The 19,995-nt window shown below is 40.7% G+C and overlaps 1 protein-coding gene across 1 annotated transcript in view; it reads right to left on the bottom strand.

Moving 5' to 3' along the window:
* Nucleotides 1-19,989, bottom strand: part of TBK1 (TANK binding kinase 1) — a 30,442-nt gene extending 10,453 nt beyond the window's left edge. Inside the window, exons 1-12 of the mRNA XM_054178988.1 lie at nucleotides 19,945-19,989; nucleotides 16,033-16,153; nucleotides 14,100-14,240; nucleotides 12,775-12,904; nucleotides 11,998-12,179; nucleotides 10,969-11,129; nucleotides 8,965-9,075; nucleotides 6,764-6,943; nucleotides 4,822-5,018; nucleotides 3,094-3,152; nucleotides 1,851-1,942; nucleotides 1,290-1,391 (exon numbers count right to left, since the gene is read on the bottom strand). Of these exons, the coding sequence (XP_054034963.1) occupies nucleotides 1,290-1,391; nucleotides 1,851-1,942; nucleotides 3,094-3,152; nucleotides 4,822-5,018; nucleotides 6,764-6,943; nucleotides 8,965-9,075; nucleotides 10,969-11,129; nucleotides 11,998-12,179; nucleotides 12,775-12,904; nucleotides 14,100-14,240; nucleotides 16,033-16,119 (1,442 nt within the window). The 5' untranslated portion in view covers nucleotides 16,120-16,153; nucleotides 19,945-19,989. The remainder of the gene's footprint in view (nucleotides 1-1,289; nucleotides 1,392-1,850; nucleotides 1,943-3,093; nucleotides 3,153-4,821; nucleotides 5,019-6,763; nucleotides 6,944-8,964; nucleotides 9,076-10,968; nucleotides 11,130-11,997; nucleotides 12,180-12,774; nucleotides 12,905-14,099; nucleotides 14,241-16,032; nucleotides 16,154-19,944) is intronic.
* Between the last annotated feature and the right edge of the window lie 6 nt (nucleotides 19,990-19,995).

The following is a 19,995-nucleotide window of genomic DNA, read 5'->3' as shown; positions in this document are numbered from 1 at the left end:
TCCTTCATCCCTATAAAACTGGCTGCAAAGTCAGTTTTCTTCCCTTTACCCTCCCTCTCTCATCCCAGGAGACTGTTATCTCTTGCAGAGAAGTGAGGCTTGGTGTTGGCCTTGGCAATGCTGCCAGCTAGGCCTGGAGTTCCCTAGCTGAATTCTGTGCTGCGTCACATTGGTTTGGCATGAGGGGTAGAGAGGCTTGGGGCGGGGGGCACATCTTAGAAACTAAGCCAATGCTAGTTTGTGGAAAGACCACACAAAACACTGCAAGGACATCTGACTGAGAATTGGACATTGAGTAGGACTCAAAGATGAAACAAAGATCGAGAGAGAAAAAGAATGAAACTTGGAGGGAGAATTCAATGGTGCAATCCCACCGCCTACAGACAGTACTTGACTGAAAGAGGTAGGGCAGAAGAGTCTGACCACTGGAAAACATTTGCTTTCTCAGAATGGAAGCCAAGAGAAGCAAGTGTCTTCTGTGGACTCTGAAACTTGGAAATCTCCTGTGCTGAAAGCACAAAATTCTGTAGCTGCTACTTAATATAAATTTTGTCACTTTTAAAGAAAGTGCTCTGAAAAACTTTCTTCTACGTAGGGGGTCCATATGGGCAACAGTGAGACTCTGTGCTACAGACCTCTGCCACTTGAATTAAGCAAAATAGACAAAAATAACATAATAATCAGGCATTTAAAAAAAAAAAAAAGAGAAAGAAGTAGAATTTCCTGGGCAGTTTACTTTTGGCATCCTTATGTACATGCACTGTGATCTAGTCACAGCCTCATGCAGCTTTGTTATTTAGGAGTGGGTTGGTTTAGGTTTTTTGCATCTGTTCTATGTTGTATTTCAACATTGAAATTCCTTCCATGCTGAAAATGTTAGTCTTAAACCTGTGAATGGGGCAGTATTTAAAGGCACCCTTAATAAACACACAAAAGCAAACTCAGTGGCAAAAGCACTAAAGCACTAATGAAAGGAAAGCTACTTCATTCTTTGTCCAAGCTTGGCTATAGTTTCTAAAGTCAACAAGGTGAGGCAGAGAAGGAAGGTGAAAAAGAACACATACAATCACTACCTAGGAGTAACTACTTGTTCCTGCTAGGTTACACAGCAAAATGAACACTCTAAGTAAAGCATATTACTAAATCTGCTTAAGTAAATGCCATCAGTAAATTAATGCTAATTGATATTTGATATGCAAAAGCCTTATAAATAAACATAACTTAAAATACCACTGTCAATAAAGATGATAATGAAAAATCAATGCATTCAGTGTAGTACTTCTACTCACATTTTCTCGGCTTTCTCAATGTTTTTGCTGCAGAAATCCAGCCTGATGACAACCTCTGTCTTTTTATGCACCATTTCATTGTAGTCATCCTTGATTATTTCACTAAAAAAGTGAAGCATTAGTTTACAACAAAAGTATTCAACTGATATCCTACCACTGATATCCTACCAGCAACAGAAATACAGTAATACATCTACAACAATAACTGCTGGTAAGAATTGCTTTCAGTTAGAGATGCATTAGTATACTCCCCATCTAAAATTATCTTATCCAAGCTGCTCCATTGTAGCTGCATGTTACCACCAGAGGCTAGAGTTAAATTCACAGAAGAAAGTGAATTGCAAATACCAAGACCTTACTGTCAGGGAAAAAAAAGATTACTTTTTTCCTGAAAGACAGAAAGAAGGAAAACCAAAATCAGACAGCCTATTCATATTCAAGGAGTGAAGAAAACCTCCTCAGGTACTGTGAGCTCTCAGTGTTATGTATCAATAATCATGACACATCTCAAATAAAGAAGAAGGAAAAAAAGGCACAATGAAATCCAAACCAGTTGCTTACATCAGCCACCGAACTCCTTTTCGCATCAGCTCCTGGTAAAGTAGCAGCAAACCGGCAACTCTACAGGCGTAGCAGATGATGCCTGTTACTGCCTAGTGGAAAAAACAAACACCACACCACCTTCTCTTAACCATTGTTTCAAGTCAATTAATCACAACAAAGCAACACAGAGAAGAAAGAGCAACATGAAGAATAGGAGTTTACTGCTTAACTTTGCCCAAACTTTAGTCAGGAGATAAACAAAAGCTCCTGAAGGGGAGAGGAGTAAATGTGGTGTTGAGGTTTGTTTCAGTGGTGCTGAAATATGTCAAGCATAAAACCAAATCTCTTACAAACATGACACCACTCAGGATTTACTTCACATTTCTGGAAAGTCACAAGCACATTTCTTCAGTAGTATAGGCATGAAACACATGGCATTAAAAGAAGCTTAGTAAAAACAACACGTTTGTATATTCTAAGGCTCTCCTCATTCACCTAATTGCATTAAAAAGTTTGCTGCATGACTTAGAATTGTGCACAAAGTTTCAGAAATGATAATTCACAATGTTTTACATAGTTCATTGAAACTGATGGCTTTCTGTTTGTTAATTTTAAAGACTTGTTTTCAAAGAGACATGTGCTTTCAAGACCGCTGTGCCTGAATACAAGGCTCCTCCAGCCAGTATGTTAAATGCACAGTGTAAGCGGTGGTCACACAGGCAAAGCAGGGCGATGCATACATTCAGCACTTTCAGAAAAATGGCCAAAAGAATGAAACATCTTCTACTTGTCTCCCACAGATTCTGAAAACTTGCAAGCCAGCCAACAGAAATTCCACTCTCCTGCAGAATCCTAGAGACTCCTTTCTATTGAAAGATTAAAGTTATTTCTCTTATGCTACGTTTTGCACCAGCGCAAGGAGTGTGATGAATCTGCTAGCGAACTTCAGGACTCCAAAGTGGCAGGCTTCTTTTCTCCCATCACTGAATTATGTGGCAACAAAGCACCTGGACTTAAGATGGCTGTTCTGAGCATTTCCTCTTTTGCAAAAAAAATATATATCTACAGACATATTTTGTATATCAGGTATGGCTTTAACATAATTTTGGAGTCCTTATTAATAAATACAGTTCTATCAATCAGAATCCTCACTAGCAAGTAAAAAGAGTTTCACTAACATCATCAGTCTGAAAATCAAACAGCTTCCATTTCAGCATCATTATTTGAGATAGGTATATAAATTAAAATCATAATTACTCACTTTAGCCATACTGGCATCACCATCCAAATCATAACGTTGATGTACCTTAGGAAGCAGAACTGAAACATAAAAAGAATAAAATAGTCTGTATTTCCTTGTTCTCCATAAAAGACTTTGAAGTTCAGCCTGTTTCCCCTCTCCACCCTGTACACTGTTTCTATGTGTCTCTACATGGATTTTCATCTAATCTGCCAAGGTTTTTAATATCACGTGGTACACGTGCAAACCTTCAAAACCAGCCTCTGTCTGAAATGCTTTAAAGAGCTTTGTATCTTCAGCAATCTGCCCTTCATTTCCTTTTCCAGACTCACTTCTGAACATGCTGTACAGCACAGGTTTCATGCAGGTCTCCACTAGCCATCTCTCTCAATTGAGAAAGCCAACCCTTTATTGCTCTTCTTCATGAGAGATCATTCTCACTTATCTCGTGGCTGCTTAGTTTCACTGAGATTCTTAAGGGCAGGATTTCACCAAACAGCTTTTACAAACCTAGAGTGCAGCCTCTCTCAGTTAAATCTCCTTTGTTCTCATGCTCACTGACTCCTTCAGAAAGCTCTGATACAACAGAAAGGCCCTGCTGATCCTTCTACAAGTAGCTCACCTTCCCACACTCTTTGGCACCTCAGTGTGAGTGCCAGCTGGCCTGAGCAATCGCTTTGTGGGACATACTGACAAAAGCTACACTGATGTCTCCATGGTGGCATGTTCTCCAGCTCATCTCTTCCAGAACAGGGCTCTGGCACAGGGCCCTCTGTAAGTCTCTCAATGATGAAAACTTAATTGTTTTTTTTCTATTATGACATTACCTTACTTTCTAAGCAAAGGTAAGTTGTTAAGACCTCCTTTGTTAACTGAAAGGCTAGCCACATTCATTGCATATTTAAAAAAAATACAGGCAAACCTTTAATTCCCACTTAATAATGGAACAAAAGAACCAGCTTCAACACAGAATAGAATAGACCAGACCAGACCAGGTTGGAAAAGACCTTAGAGATCATCAAGTCCAACCTATCATCCAACACCATCTAATCAACTAAACCATGGCACCAAGTGCTTCATCCAGTCTCTTCTTAAACACCTCCAGTGATGGTGACTCCACCACCTCCCTGGGCAGCACATTCCAATGGGCAATCACTCTTTCTGTGAAGAACTTCTTCCTAACATGCAGCCTAAACCTCCCCTGGTGCAGCTTGAGACTGTGTCCTCTTGTTCTGGTGCTGGGTGCCTGGGAGAAGAGACCAACCCCCACCTGGCTACAACCTCCCTTCAGGGAGTTGTAGACAGCGATAAGGTCTCCCCTGAGCCTCCTCTTCTCCAGGCTAAGCAACCCCAGCTCCCTCAGCCTCTCCTCACAGGGCTGTGCTCCAGACCCCTCCCCAGCTTTGTTGCCCTTCTCTGGACAAATTCTATGATGTTCCTTTCTATTTGTTGAAAGTACCATGCTTCAAAATATTTCAGAATTCCATGTGCACCCCAACTTCTTAACACACAAATGCTGAGGTTCACAGCACTTAGGAGCATTACCAGCAGCTGCTGTTTCTGAAAAATATGCTCAGTGCTTTGCATTTTTGAAAAAGAAACTCAACTGCATACTTAGAACTCTGAGTATCAACAGCAGAAGTTGTCAAACACTATTTCTAAGACATAAAAGACATAAGAGTGGTAACTAAATAACCCAAACACTTTACAAAAAATAGCCACAGGAAAGTGGAAATGATCTTCATATACCTTCTTCATAGATCAATCCAACAATGTTCACAGCCTCCCTGCTCACTACAAAGATAGGATTCTCCTCAGTTGTCCTGGGGAAGTGCTGTGCCAATCTGCCAGGCTCCAGTATTAAACGACGACCTTCATATATCAGTTCTTGATTCTGAGATGGGATTTTTGTCTGTTTGTAGACCAACTCATGAAATATAGCAGCTCTATAATACAAACAATACATTCAGTAGACTCACTACAATAGTTCAACAAGTCAGATTTTGCATTACTTCTTATCAGTTAAGAAATGGTTTTACACATAAAGCATTTCACTTATAAATGGAACAAAAGGCAGCAGGCTGCCTAAGGCTCCAGCTCACTCTGTTACAAAAATAAATACTATTTCCTGCAAAATATCAAACTTCCCTTTCTACCTCTGATCTTCCACCAAAGCATGTCTGTGTAAACAAATTTGCTTTGGCCTGAAGTTGGAAGTTCAGCAAAAACAGACAACACCAGATGAGAAGGAAGAAAGCACACTTTAATTTTCTTGGGCACTCTTACTTCTTCAAAGCAGATGGATGATCTCTCACAGAATCACAGAATGTTAGGGACCTCCAGAGATCATCAAGTTCAACCCCCCTGCCAAAAGGAGGATCACCTAGAGTAATCCACACAGGAATGTATCCAGGTGGGTTTTGAAAGTCTCCAGAGAAGGAGACTCCAAAACCTCTCTGGGCAGACTGTTCCAGTGCTCTGTCCTCCTCACTGTAAAGAAGTTTCTCCTCATGTTGAGCTGAAACCTTCTGTGTTCAAGTTTGTATCCATTGTTCTTTGTCTTATTATTGCACACCACTGAAAAGAGATTGGCCCCCTCCACTTGACACCCACCCCTCAGCTATTTATAGACATTGATCAGATTCCCTCTCAGTCTTCTCTTCTCTACACTGTCTTCTCTCCAAGAGAAAAATCTGGTATTTTACATATTAGCAAGTACATGCTTTAAATGCAGCCTGTAAATTAACAGACAGATTATCTCCTAAACCAGCAGTGCCAAGGAAGACTAAAGACACTTTAGTATTTTATTGCCAGTGACCAATGGATATGAATTCATAACAAATCTCCCTCAAAAAACAACCACCGAACAGTACCTCCCATGAAGAAGAAAAAGCTTAAGCACACTAAGAAGAAGAATCAGTTTGCCTCCTGTGAAGCATTAGTGCACTGCCAATACAACATTTGGTACAAATAATCATGAAGAAAAATCAATTAAAAACCCTAGAATGTATATAGCAGTTTGAGCTGCTTCTCTTCAAAAATAGTATTTGGGCTCTCTCAAAATACAAATGACAGGAAAAAAAAAGGGAGAAGACAGCCCTGTAGTTACACATTCGATGGAATAACTCTATCTGCTGGCATATTAGAGAATAACACACACTCTGTATTATCTGTAACAAGGCAGAGAAAAGGCACTTCTGTATCAAACTGTAAACCAGACTTTACAGATTTTAAGATGAGCACTTAATGACCATTGAGGGAATTCCATGTAACTCGAGATCCTAAATTGCACCTATTACAACTTCAGAACCTCACTGAGAGTTTTATGTGAGATACAGATGACGTTTACATTTGGTATTCTTGAGGGTAAGGTAAGAAATGTGAGAGCTGAACTGTCTCTGGAAAAATACTTTGCAAATAAGTAACATACACGAACGGGAATGAGTTGTTATCGGTGAAGAACACAGACACATTGTAAAACACCAAGGATGAAGTCGCTGTTCTCTCCATTAACCAAGTTCAAGACCAGTTGATTTGACCTTAGTCAATGCGCTCCTAAGACTGTGACTACACAGAGAATTACAAGCTTTCACTTCCTCAGATAAGTTGCCAAAGAAAGGTTACTGATCTGAGGTCACAGTACTCTTTCCCTAAACAAGACCAAAGTGATGAAAAGAGAGAGCAGACTTACGTGTTATAGCTGTGAATATAAACTTTGTGCAAGGTCATCTGCTGCAGTGAAAAGATGTGGATTATTATTCGGTGCAGTACGTCACTTGTCTCGGCAAAGAACTGGTCAAATCCCCAGCATTTTTCCTGATCTGCTTCAAGAATATTGGCAAGGACAGGTGTGAGCAGTACTTGCAGACCCCTAGAGGACACCAGGAAGAGACAAGAGAACCTGGATCTACTTGGGTCTTTTCGCCTTGCAACCGATTGCAATACTTTGACTCGTCTCATAAATGCAAATCTATTATCCCTTGAAGAACACTCCAGTGCCTTTTATTTTTTCCCCTTTATGAAACAAAATGTTTAATGTCCATTGTTTTTTTATCAATACACATAGTTCCATCTCTTTCCTTTTTAGGCTCAGCTATCAAATACTTTTCCTGTTGTATTTGACCAATTCCATGGACACTGGAAAAGCGGCATGCAATTAAAACAGTCTACATGGTAGAGCTAAGGTCAGCTCCTACTTTTACCCAGCTCACCCCACACACTAACCATAGTTTATCACTTTGGAGGAAGCTACTGCCACGTACGGTTTGCAGGCTGAGCAGCTTGTGTGAGCACACTGTGTTGCTTTCAATCAAAATCAGCTGGGTTAGCAGAAAATTGCTATTTAAATTGCTGACACTAACAGAATTCATCCTGACTGAGATGTGTCTAAATAAGTACTCCGTGCATGCAGCTCAACTGCTGCAACAAAAATCACACAACTATTGACTTGCAATCATTACTTCTCCAGGGAAAAGGCCAGCTTAAAGTTCTTGTATTTCTACTTTGATAATCTGAATAGAATAGAATAAACCAGGTTGGAAAAGACCTTCAAGATCATCGTGCCCAACCCATCAACCAATCCAACCCACCTAAACAACTAACCCATGGCACCAAGCACCTCATCAAGTCTCCTCCTGAACACCTCCAATGATGGTGACTCCACCACCTCCCTGGGCAGCCCATTCCAATGGGCAATCACTCTCTCTGTATAGAACTTCCTAACATCCAGCCTAAACCTCCCCTGGCACAGCCTGAGACTGTGTCCTCTTTTCTGGTGCTGGCTGCCTGGGAGAAGAATTGCACAGGACTTCATGGATCCTACTCCTGTGTTAGCACGAACAACTTTGAAGTTTTAACATTATGTGCACATCAAAAGCTGAATCCAACAGTAAAACTGGTAATGTTCTGAAGCAAGCTCCAGTGGCTTGCAAGCACGATGATGGCCCTATTGGAGGTCAGTGCCTGCTGTGCTCAAACTCACTTTAGTACTAAATTTGTGAGAGTAAGTACTGTTCAAATGCTACTTGAAAATATTACTGTAAACAGGTGTTTAATGAAAAAAAATCTGCTTCATTATTTCAAGCATTTAAACTATATGGAATAAGCAGAGGAAACAACTGAGGAAACTATAAATATTGCAATTTCTGCATACCACAAACTACAGAATTTTACATAAATCAGACTTTCACTCTACACCCCTTATGGATCTATTTAACTGGCTTTCAAAAAAGTTTGTTTCTTCACAGAACAGTTTCTTTCTCCCTTTACCTGAAAGTGTAGTAACTTCAAAGTGCTGAAGAAGTCTCAGGAATACAAATAGGTAAATGGGTTATGGGAGGTGTTTTTAAGATCATATGGAGGTTAGATCTTCCATGGCTCTTCCTACTAAGTATTATGACACATAAAGCAAAAATATGATGATAAAAAAATAATTAAAAGGTACTATGAAAATATGATAAAATATGCTAATGTGATTTTCCCCCCCCCTGGCTAAAATGCAAGTCTCTGAGCTATCTTTTCTTACCATTTTCTTCCCACTGCCTAATCTTTGTAGTGTCTGAAATCACAATCTTGCAAGAAAAGAGGGCCATCAGTTCAAAGTTTATTAAATCTTCCTACTCTTTCCTGAGGTTGGAGAAAACACAGTAACAATCTCTCTTCTGCTCACACCACTTCAAATTCTCAGGTGCTCATCTGTAAATTAGCAATCATAAAACTATTTGGACAGATGGGAATTTATGTGATAAACTGACTGTACCAATCCCCTGGAAAGTTCAAAGAAAACAACTGCAACAGACAGATCTCTGTTCCAAAGACCCAAATCCTGAAAGAATAACTAGGAAAAGCCCAATCAAGTAGCAACAAAACATTTTGGGAGAAGTTCAAACTTACTTTGAAAGACTACAAGAAACAGGCATCTCCCAGCTCCATTCGATTGGTCCATTTTCTGCTTTCTGTATTCCAGAAATAGCACCAGAAGGCTTTCCAGTGATTATTTTGTACCTGTGAGACAATATGAAAGTAAGAAGAGACTTCAGCTCTTATACATACATAGGTCTAGTAACCCACCCTCAAAGGGGTGTCAATAATATAAATCTAAACAACAGACTGGCCTGAAGTTGTAGGCCTAATTATTTGTAATAATTAGAAAGCTTCACTCAGGAGGTGACAGTGGCTAAAGCAGTAAACAATGAAAAGGAAAATTTTTAGGCTTAGCTGGAGAAGCAACTTTATCTACCTCATGTCTGGGAAGAAAATAGGAAAGATTTCAGGTGTCACTGAAGGAAGTTGAAGTTTTTTCCTATGCGTTGATTAATCAAAGGAGTCCAACTTAGGTATTTACATGCTTAACTTCCAGCATGTTGTATGGCAAGAGATGGCATAGAGCCACCAAAAACTCACTTGGGGATAAGGAAAGAACAGGAGGTGAGCTTTGAGAAATCACTTTGACCTGGAAACATCTACCAATTTGGATGAAATTTGGCACTAACTTTGCACTGAAGCATCTAATATTTCTTAGATTTCTCCTGAAACACATCAGGATCAATAGGCTTTTTGCAACAGAAAATTTCAGTTCTGCTTTCTCTTTTTGGAGGATGAGGTACAGTGGAGTCACCGTCCCTGGAGGTGTTCAAGAGGGGAGTGGACGTGGCACTTGGTGCCATGGTTTAGTCATGAGGTCTGTGGTGACAGGTTGGACTTGATGATCTTTGAGGTCTCTTCCAACCTTGGTGATACTGTGATACATAGAAAGCATAAGCCTTGCTTATCTCTCAAGCAAACACAACTGCCTGCACAGCCTGGGCACTTCCTTAAAATGAGAAAGTGGGATTCAGCTTTGTAAGGAGTACCAGAACCAGAGATGTTATTGGCCTACTAGAGTTTCCAAGTACCACTTTGCTTTATTTTAAATGCAACACATAGGGGAAAAAAAAGAAAGACAAAACTAGCCTAACATGAAACAGGATCAATTCCAACCAGCACCTCACAGATGCAACTTCTATTTCCCATTCAGGAGCTACCCCTGTTATCTTCTGCCACAGTCCACAACTATGCTATTCAAACAATGCTATGCTACTACTGCACTCTTGGGGAGTGCATGCATTTCAAGACTGGCTGGAAAGACAATTTAAAGAACAGCAAAAATTTACAGCACTGGAAAACCATTTCAGAACAAGGTAATTTTGCCAAGCTATGTATGCCACAACAGCCCAGCGCCAAGGTGAAGAAAAGATGTGTGGATAAATACTGGTATTTTGGGGGAGCTCTGTTCAGGTCTTTAGGTGCCATGCAGTAAGATCCTTGCTAAAGCAGAATGCTTGTACTGGTTTTGGCTGGGATAGGATTAATTTTATTCACACAAGCTCATATGGTGCTGTGTTTTGGATTTGTGACCAAAAGAGTGTTGGTGACAGGGATGTTTTAGCCATTGTTCACACAAAGCTTATACAACACCAAGGCCTTTTTCTCCTTCTCACAGTGCCCCGACAGGGCAAGTACGCAGTTGGAAGGGACAGCTGACCCCAAGGGATATTCCATACCGTATGACACCACGCTCAGTAATAAAAGCCGCATGGGGTGGGGAATTTCCCAGGGTGGCAGCTGGCCAAGAACTGACAGGGTGGGGTTTTTTGTTGTTTTGGTGTTTGGTTTTTAAAAATGCATTAAACTGCCTTTATCTCAAGCCTAAAGTTTTTGCACTTCTACCCTTCCAGTTCTCACCACTGTCGGGGAGAGAGCAAGCAGCTGTGTGGTGCTCAGCTGAGGTTAAACCACAACAGAGTTAAATAAAAGTATTCTTACTATTATAATGTTTACTCTGTGGGTAGGACTAAAAGCATTTAAAGGATTGACTTAATTTGCAAACAGGTAAAATTCTCCTTCAAAATTACCTACATCACTTCCTTGTTTCTACGAGGTCCTTCAAAAGGTCGAAAAGGCAAACTCCCTGTTGCAGCATGGTAAAAGGTCACCCCTATGCTCCACAGATCAACTGTGGCTCCATACTTTTTCTGATGCTCCTTCCTCAAAACTGCTCGTTCATACATATCAGGATGCTAAAGAGAAACAAAGAGGGAAAAAAAAAGAAGTTAGATCACTTTATGAACAATATGAAGAACAAAATCACAAACTACTGTTTCACAGCAAGGTAATTTGTAATTCTAAACGTTCAGCTCTTTACTCAAAAGGTAGTTAGTTTGTATCACAGAATTTGCTTCAGTTATTCTGACTGAGTACCCAAAGCATTCCTAGGTAGCAGAGCCACTTTGGTTAAAAGGTGTGCAAAAAGTACTGTAAAATTTAGCTAGACATTGACTATTAGAATAAAACATCACTAGAAAGTCAGTATTCCTCTGGATGGTTTTGAAACAACTGGAAGCAAACTGGAAAAAAGACCCATAGCAGAGGAGAGTATCAGTTACCACACTGCATATGGAAAACATGGCAGGAAGAAATTATGCCTAAGACGCTTGTGTACTGATCACAGAATCACAGAATGCTAGCAGTTGGAAGGGACCTCCAGAGATCACCACATCCAACCGCCCAGCCTGTGTCCCTTTAGTTAACTAAGATATCCAGTGAATCTTAACTACACCTAACATCATACAATAGCTAAAACACAAACTCAAAAATACCTAGAGATATAGAGGCAATGCTATTCATAACTAAAATACCGTTGTTCTTCCTTTCCCAAAAGGCAAGAGTGAAAGTTAGGCTTGGAAATTATTTCAAGGCTACTGTGCTCAGATCAGCAGAACTGGCATGACTCAAGGTGAAAAAGGTGTAAAGTTCCAAAATCAGTTATAACACAAAGGTTTAAATACTAATTCCCAACAGTCTGACCTTCACCTATTCAACTCTGATCACAAAGGACCCTGGGCTTCAAGCAGTTCTTCAACAGAAAGTAAAATCATATAGGCTTACTAAATACTCTTCTGTGCCATAGAGAGAAACAAATTGTTCATCATCTTCCAGCTCCCTTGCAGCACCAAAGTCTGTGAGTTTGTAAACAGACTGACCATCTTCACCTATAACACGCATTATGTTGCCTGGTTTGATGTCACGGTGCACTATGCCGTTCTCCCGGAGATGATTCATCCCAGCCACTTCAATAAAAACAATAAAATACTGCATTTAGGTATACATCTTGACACAGACTGTGAAAGCACTGAATTGCCACTGAGGCTAGGAAGACACATGCATTTACTTTCTCATTGGGAAACTGGGATGAGAAGGAACACCCAATTAGCAAAAACACCAGGATCAAAGAATATCCTAAGCATTTTTGACTTTCTTCTCTGTTTGTTTGTTTCAACCAGCTTAGTTACAGTATTTCCTGCTCTCAGCAACATCTTTCCCCTAAAATAATGGAGGAAAATTTTACAGCAAGCAGAAACAGGTGTATGTCATTATTTTTCTTATTTACTTTTCTGAAACTAATTATCACTAGGAATCAGTCCAACACATGACAAATAATCTTTAAACAAACACTTCCAGCACTGACTTAAACAGAAATGGCTTCCTAATGCAGCTATCAAGACCAATACAGGCATAAATTAAAGATGGGGATCCACATGACCACATTAATTTGTTCAATTAGCTGATGGTCATTCAAACTCCCCATCTCTTGCCGTTTCAAGACAAACAAAACAAGTGTTTGCTTTGGTCGACAAATGAGACCACAGAGCAAAGTCCACATACCCACATCTCTCAACACAATTAAGAACTCAGACTCTGGCAAACCAAAGGCATTGGATGGCTCCTCCAGAACTGTATATAAACTCCCACATGGACAAAATTCCATAACTAGTACTTTGTGTCTGGTTGTTGTCTAGGGAAAAAAAAAAATAATGAAAAAAGGTTAATTCTCGACTACTGTGAAAACAATGTCAGAAATTGTTTGTAACTACAGGATCTCACCTCAAGGGAGAAATAAAATCTGTAGCCAGATCATAAATCCCATTCTGGTGATCTTCTTCAGAAAAAGCACAGGTGAAATTTTGCATTGCTTCACATATTCTGACTTGGAAATGGTGGGGAAAATTAAGAAAGCCTCAAGCACTAGGCACTTAGAGGGCTGAGAGCAGTACTGACAGGCAGACAAATGAGAAACTACAGCAAAGAAGAGCAGAGAGCAGCAACTGTCCTTCCTTCTTCTTTACTGACCTCAGCCTCTGGGTCATTCCAACTGATTAGTCTCAGCATAACTACTGCAGTTCTTACTAACAAAGTTCTACATGTCCTATGCCATTATTTTAGTTGGTGGTGGTGCAAAAGCATAAAATTGTCAGGATTGCTGAAGCACCTCCCACCATCAATATGTATTAAATATTCATACATTTAGATATCTTAAAAATCCTAATTCAAGATAAAAGCTTAGGACTGAAGAATCATAACCCGTGCCTGAACACTAAGAGCAAGCATATTCTTTCAACAATAACAAAAAGAAACAGAACAAAAAAATGGTGGTGGTTTGGTCAGAATATTTATATCATCATGTAAGTAAGGGGTCTGGAGCACAAGCCCTATGAGGAGAGGCTGAGGGAGCTGGGGTTGCTTAGTCTGGAGAAGAGGAGGCTCAGAGGAGACCTTATTGCTGTCTACAACTACCTGAAGGGAGGTTGTAGACAGGTGGGGGTTGGTCTCTTCTCCCAGGCAACCAGCACCAGAACAAGACAACAGAGTCTCAAGCTGTACCAGGGGAGGTTTAGGCTGCATGTTAGGAAGAAATTCTTCACAGAAAGAGAGATTGGCCACTGGAATGGGCTGCCCAGGGAGGTGGGGGAGTCACCATCACTGGAGGTGTTTAGGAAGAGACTGGATGGGGCACTTGGTGGCATGGTTTAGTTGATTTAGGTGATGGGTTGGACTTGATGATCTCGAAGGTCTTTTCCAACCTGGTTAACTCTATTCTACCATTCTTTAGAAGTTTAGTTAAAATCTAGTTTTAAAAATAGTTAAGGATAAAACAAAAATGACAGCGTGGTTAGTGCCACGCATATCAGATCACAACTATGATTCATTACCTCTTCTTCAATGGCAAACAATTTGACAATATTCTTATGATTTAGCTTCTTCAGTACTTCAAACTCTCGCATCTGAACATCCACAGGACGAAGGAAACTTATACTGTTAAATACTTTCACAGCATATAAATCCCCAGTTTTCTGTTTGAAAGAAAGAAAGAACTAATCAAACAGCAGCATAAGACTGTAAATGTACACACACCTACTATCCAAGCATTCTGAGATCTTCTGTTGTGGATACAAGCACACCCAGATTAGAAATAGTTCAAAACAGCATTTTGTGTAAAGGTGGAAACTAAGATTCTACTAAAAAAGAAGAAATTGTGTATATATTGGTTTAGTTTAATACAGACTAGAAGCAAACAAACTAGCTAACTGGAAACTCAACATTAACCCACAAAATTTAAGTACTCTTATTAAATAAGAATAGTTAGGAAAGGCTACACATTTAAGAATGACCCAAAAAGTTGTCTGAAAAGTCATTTTTCAGCAAGAGTTAAGCCACTTGCTGAAAATCAGTATGAGACACACATACTCCAGTTGACAACCTTGGCTCCCTTCAGTTAAGAGACAACTTTTAGAAGCTGAATGTTGCTCTTCCTTTATTGTCCTTCTTATACTAATAAAGCAGTATTTTGTTTTTTTCAAAGAAGGCAGTGTGGAGCACCATATACCACTTGTGCAAAGTCCTGAAGCAATTCAAAATCAGTAAGCAACAGGAGCACAGTCATAAATTTAATTTGAGAGTTGAGTTCTCCCAGTGGAACTAAACCCCAACATGGCTCAGACACCCACAGCACCAGCTGAGAGCACAACTCCTGTCCCCCTTAGGGTGAAGTATCTCCCTGTGCCCACTCTAAAAATAAGCTTAGATTAGCAGTATTGTGTGCAACAGATTCTTTCTAAGGACAAAGCCTTTCTGTGCTTAAGCTAGGTGTGTTGTACAGCACTTGTACCTGCACTACTGATTACCAGGTAGAAGTTGTCAGGTCATGAGCTCAGACTAGTGAGGCTAATGAGAGGTGCTACCACAAAACCATAAGCTTTTGAAGGGAATAACTCTATGCTGAAATTCACTTACCCAGGAAAGCATATTAACTGCTGAATTAATGCTTAGAGTTGTTTCATGGTCAAATGTGGAACACTGAAAACACTGTAGCTTATATGTAACTTCCTACTGATTCCACACAGGCTGTCATTACATTACAAGGGAACATTACTTTCACAACCAGGCTATTTATTTGATTTTGTGAGACATACTGTGAGGAAGAGAATGACCTATGCAAGTAAGGGCCATTTCAGCCCTTCACTCAGGTTGTAGCATACACATCACTGTATCATTTACATGGCAAAACTGATCAAAGGTGGATTATTTTGTACTGGTTACTCAAGGCATGTCACCAAGAAGATGGTGTAGACATGCACAAAGCATTGACTTACAGACAAACAGCCACTTCCTCCCATACAGTAGGTTAAGAATATTTCACTTATGGTACAAAATCATAAAAATCACTCCAAAAAAGGAGTTTTAAAAGAACAGGGGAAAACTAAGAAAAGAGAATTTAACAAAGAAAAAGAGCACACCATGTAGTAAAAACTGAGAAGATTTTTTTTTTTTGTTCTCTTTAAATTCTTAAGCAAAGAGGATTTTTTTCCATAAAACAAAATGAATAAAGGAATGAACAGCAAGTTGATGTTTTATAAGGACAAACAATACAAGATTAAAAACAAATACTCAGAAATCACTGCACAGAACTCCAATTCAGGGGAGGAATGTTAAAAACAGAAAACTAAGAATGAATAGTTACAAAGATATATTTGCTCTAGGCTTAAATCTTGAATTTAATATTTTTGGTTTAATTTCATAACACTTTTCACCTATGAAAATATTTCAGTTTTACATGTTAGTCAGATTAGTTAATTCCTCACAAACCTTATGTCGTCCTCGGAAAACATTTGCAGTAGCTCCCTGTCCTAGAATGTCTGACAATAGCCAGAGGTAATTTGAAGTGCTCTGCATCTTCGCTCTTTGATTAGACAGTTTTCTTTTTCACCTTAAAAACAAAAGGTTAAGTATGTTGAATTTAGCAAAATACACAACTGTTTTTATTAGAGGGTCAAAAAACCCACAACCAACCACAACTTCAAACACACAGAGAATTAGAACAATCAAGTGGAGGAAGAAGTAGAAGCAACGAAACAAACCCAAGCTCCACAAATCTAATACTACAGGCACATCTCTCTGTGTACACAGAAAGCTATTTTTACATGAGCTAGATAAAAGTCACAAATAACACAAATATTTTCAGCTACTTGCTAGAATGACCAAATACTACTGGAAGAAACTAAGGGATGTTTCTCTTATTTCTCAAATTTCACATCTGGTACATCACATCCTTTCAAGACAGCCTGGCTTCCTTAAATGTAAACTGTCAGACTTTCCCCCTTGCCCAAGTAGCAGGAACTGCGGGTGAGTAACTTCACCTTTTTGCTTTAATTAAAGCACTGATTTTACCATTAAATCTAGCAAAAGGCTCCAAGATCAAAGAGGCTTCTGCATCTAGAGAATCTTAAGAGCAAAATGGCCACTGGCACAGGGAAAAGTCCTTCAGCAACAGCCTTTTCCCTCGCAGCCAGGCAGGGAACCCTACATATGGCTGTGTTAATTTACAGGAAGCTCACTGATACTGAAAAGAATCAAAATATGCTTTTCCTGTAACTACTAGAAGATGAGGTATGACAGAATTTCCTGTGCATGTTTATTACAAGAAGGTGGCTGGTACTTTTTGAGAGCTCCCTGGTGCACAAGATGACACCACCAGAGGCCTCACTGTGCACTCCAGGAGAGCAAGGAAGCTGCACACCAGTCACTGCAGCACTGTTCTGCCATCCCACTCCAGCAACCAGCTGAAGCACTTGCTTTTGCACCCATGCCACACTGCCAAGAGACAGAAATTTTCTCTTGACTTTGAACACAGTTCTCTATGCACAGAAAATGTGAATTTAGCTCTTCTTTCATGTAAGATGTAGAGTTTCTTGCAAAGCTGGCCCAAAACACTCAGGCAATGACATGTAGCATACAGAATGCAATGCAAAGACCTGACATTAAATTAATTCATAGTCATGCAACAAAACCATTTTTAAAGTCTAGATACATTTCTTAATGTCCAGAGAAGGAAAGAAAGGTTTTGTATCAAATATGAAACAAACCTCTCAATACCACACCCCAAACCATTATAATTTTCAGTTAACTCCAACCAGACAATTTGTAGTAGTAGAATAAGGTAACTTCTCCCAGCTGGCAATCGTGACAGACACCAAACAGCTACCCATGACACAGTCACAGAAGGTAAGGAAGAGGTATGCAAAGAAATAATGTATAGCCCGTTCTGTAGGCCATCTATAAAATCTCTAAGTTAGAGGAAGCTTAACTATGAGGAAGTTTAAGTTAAAATTCCTCATAAATAAAGCCCTGCTTACAAGAAGCCAGCTGGCACTTTACCAGTAAACATGCATTTTGTCATTTATTCCAAAGCAATATTCATCAGACTCATACCCACATGCAGAAACCTAACAAATCCTCTCTAAGCTGACAGAAAGTGTGCAGAAGTACCAAGCAAACACAAGGTTTCTTCACTGCCTATTCAAATATTTAAAAACTCAGCAGCCTATTACAGGCTGAACTACATCACCCAGAGTGATTAAAAATGAGGTAGATAATGTATGAGATCAGCTCTCTTCTTTTCCCCTCTTTCTAATTAAATTTGCATGAAGGTTAATGGGTGAAAACAAAAGGAAAAGTCTGCCATAGATAAGCTTAAATATTATTCAGTGGATTAAAAAGAAAAAATAATGCCCAGCAAGTCACTAAAGCATTTTCCAAGTTTAGGTTTTTTCCACTTATACTGCAGATACCATTATGCCAGCATTAATCCCGGGGTATGCATCCAGTGCCAAACCAAAGTCAGCGTTGCAATATTATCCCTTTTTGGTCAAAACATTATTTTTGTAATAACAAAGTCGACAGCCTTTTTCAGAGTCTTCACTTTTAAGGCATAAAGTCTCATCCAGCTTTAATTTTAACCTTCAAACGATAACACTTTGATTCAGTAACTTAAATAACATGTTAGACCTCCTTTATTACCTTTCCTTTCTTAGACTGATTTGGAACTAATCTTTGCTATGCATTCAGCACGTCAAGTTTTCTTCTTATATCTTCCACTATCTTCCTAAATCAATTAACTATTTAACATTAAAAAAACCAAACTGATTTGTATCCCTAACTGCACAATTTGTCCTGTCACCAGACTTAATGCTGAACTTTCTACTTCTTCATCTCACTTGTGGCCATGAAGTCCGACAGCACAGAAGTCTTAAGTTCCTTATACGCATCTGAAGGTGTCCTGCCTACCAGCAGTTTGACTTATTGTCCCCCATGACTCAACAGTATTTCAGGGGTCTGGGGGCTGCTTTTGTTTTGTTTGTTTGTTTGTTTTAAATATTTTTCTGCTTCTGGTGATACTTCTTTATTTGTCAGCAGGGGGTACTGCACTAGAACAAGAATGCACTGCTAATGTGGGTTTTGATCTTTTTAAACTCCCAGTGCCTTGCAGCAGGAGCACTGACTGCTTCCAGTTCAAAGGAAGAAGTTTGCTGTTTCCTCAGGCGCTCGGGTAAGCACGCAAAGTAGGTACTTCCCCCGGTAACAGCTGCAACTGGAAAGTTCACCAGTCAAGTAGGGGCAGACAATGAAAATGTGAATGCTCTATCTACGGGCAAGATTCCTATATTCCACCAAAGCCAACAGACAAGATGATGAGGGTCTGCATAAACGTTATGTTAGCACCACACAGTTTGGTAACAAAGTTTTATACTTTCCTAGATATTCTCTCTCAATGCCTAGAAAAGAAGTTTCTCCCCCTGAAGCTCCTGCTTCTTACCTCTGATTCCTTCACCTAACCTCTTTCTGGGAGTTTCCATTCCAGCAGCTGAGTTACCGAAATACCTTCCCTCAGGCCACAAGGTGCTGCCTGAACCCGTAAAAAGGAGCAGACACTCTCAAAGGCCCGCAAAACAATATTCCAGCCTGGCTCCAGGGCTGCTCATCAGCACTGCTCTCAGCGGGGGAGATGGCTTGGCCTCTGCCGGGGACGGCAGCTCCTGGAAAGGTATGGAGGGCCACAGGCTCACCTCAGACGCTCAGCCACCCTACAGCCACCAACATGGGGTATTGAGGGCACAGTACCGGAGCTCATCTCCACAACAGGACATCCTTCCTGAGACGCAAGTTTAGTAAGTTCTACAACAGCGAAAGCGATAACGCTACCTGAGGAAAGCGTTATACGAGCCACCGGCAAACACAGGGCTTGCTTGGCGTTTTGGTTTCGTTGTTTGGTTTTTTTTCCTTTCCAATTACAAAAGTAATTTTGACGGGCTGCATCAACTGCGACCTGCCGACATTCAGGGAAACAGAAGTCATCGATAGCGGGGCAAGGGACGAGCCCCGGCCAGCCATGTCGCCGAGGCCGCAGGTCGGCCACCGCCTCGCCTTTCCCGGGCGGGGGCCGCTCCGCAGGGCGCCCTGCGCAGCCGGGCCCGCTGCTGCCTCAGGGACACCCCGGCAGCGGCGGCGACCCTCCTCGGGAGTCTGTAGCTGCCAGAAAGGCCCTGCCACCGCCCCGGGAAACCGATACAACCACTCCCCGGCGGCGGCGCAGAGGTAGCCGCTACCCCTCACCGAGACCGCCGCAGGAAAGGACAGCGGCTTCCTACGCGCCGCCGCCCACCTCAGCTCGACGCGGCCGCCCCCCACCCTGCCCTGCCCACCGGCCCCAGCCCCACGCACCGAGCCGCCTCTCGCCCTGCCTGCCCAGCGCCCCGACCGCTTCCGGCTTCC

The sequence above is a fragment of the Dryobates pubescens genome, chromosome Z (assembly GCF_014839835.1).
Source record: "Dryobates pubescens isolate bDryPub1 chromosome Z, bDryPub1.pri, whole genome shotgun sequence".
In the NCBI taxonomy this organism is placed as follows: domain Eukaryota; kingdom Metazoa; phylum Chordata; class Aves; order Piciformes; family Picidae; genus Dryobates; species Dryobates pubescens.
The sequence above is the reverse complement of the archived record's forward strand: the minus strand, read 5'-3'. Positions and strand labels throughout refer to the sequence as shown.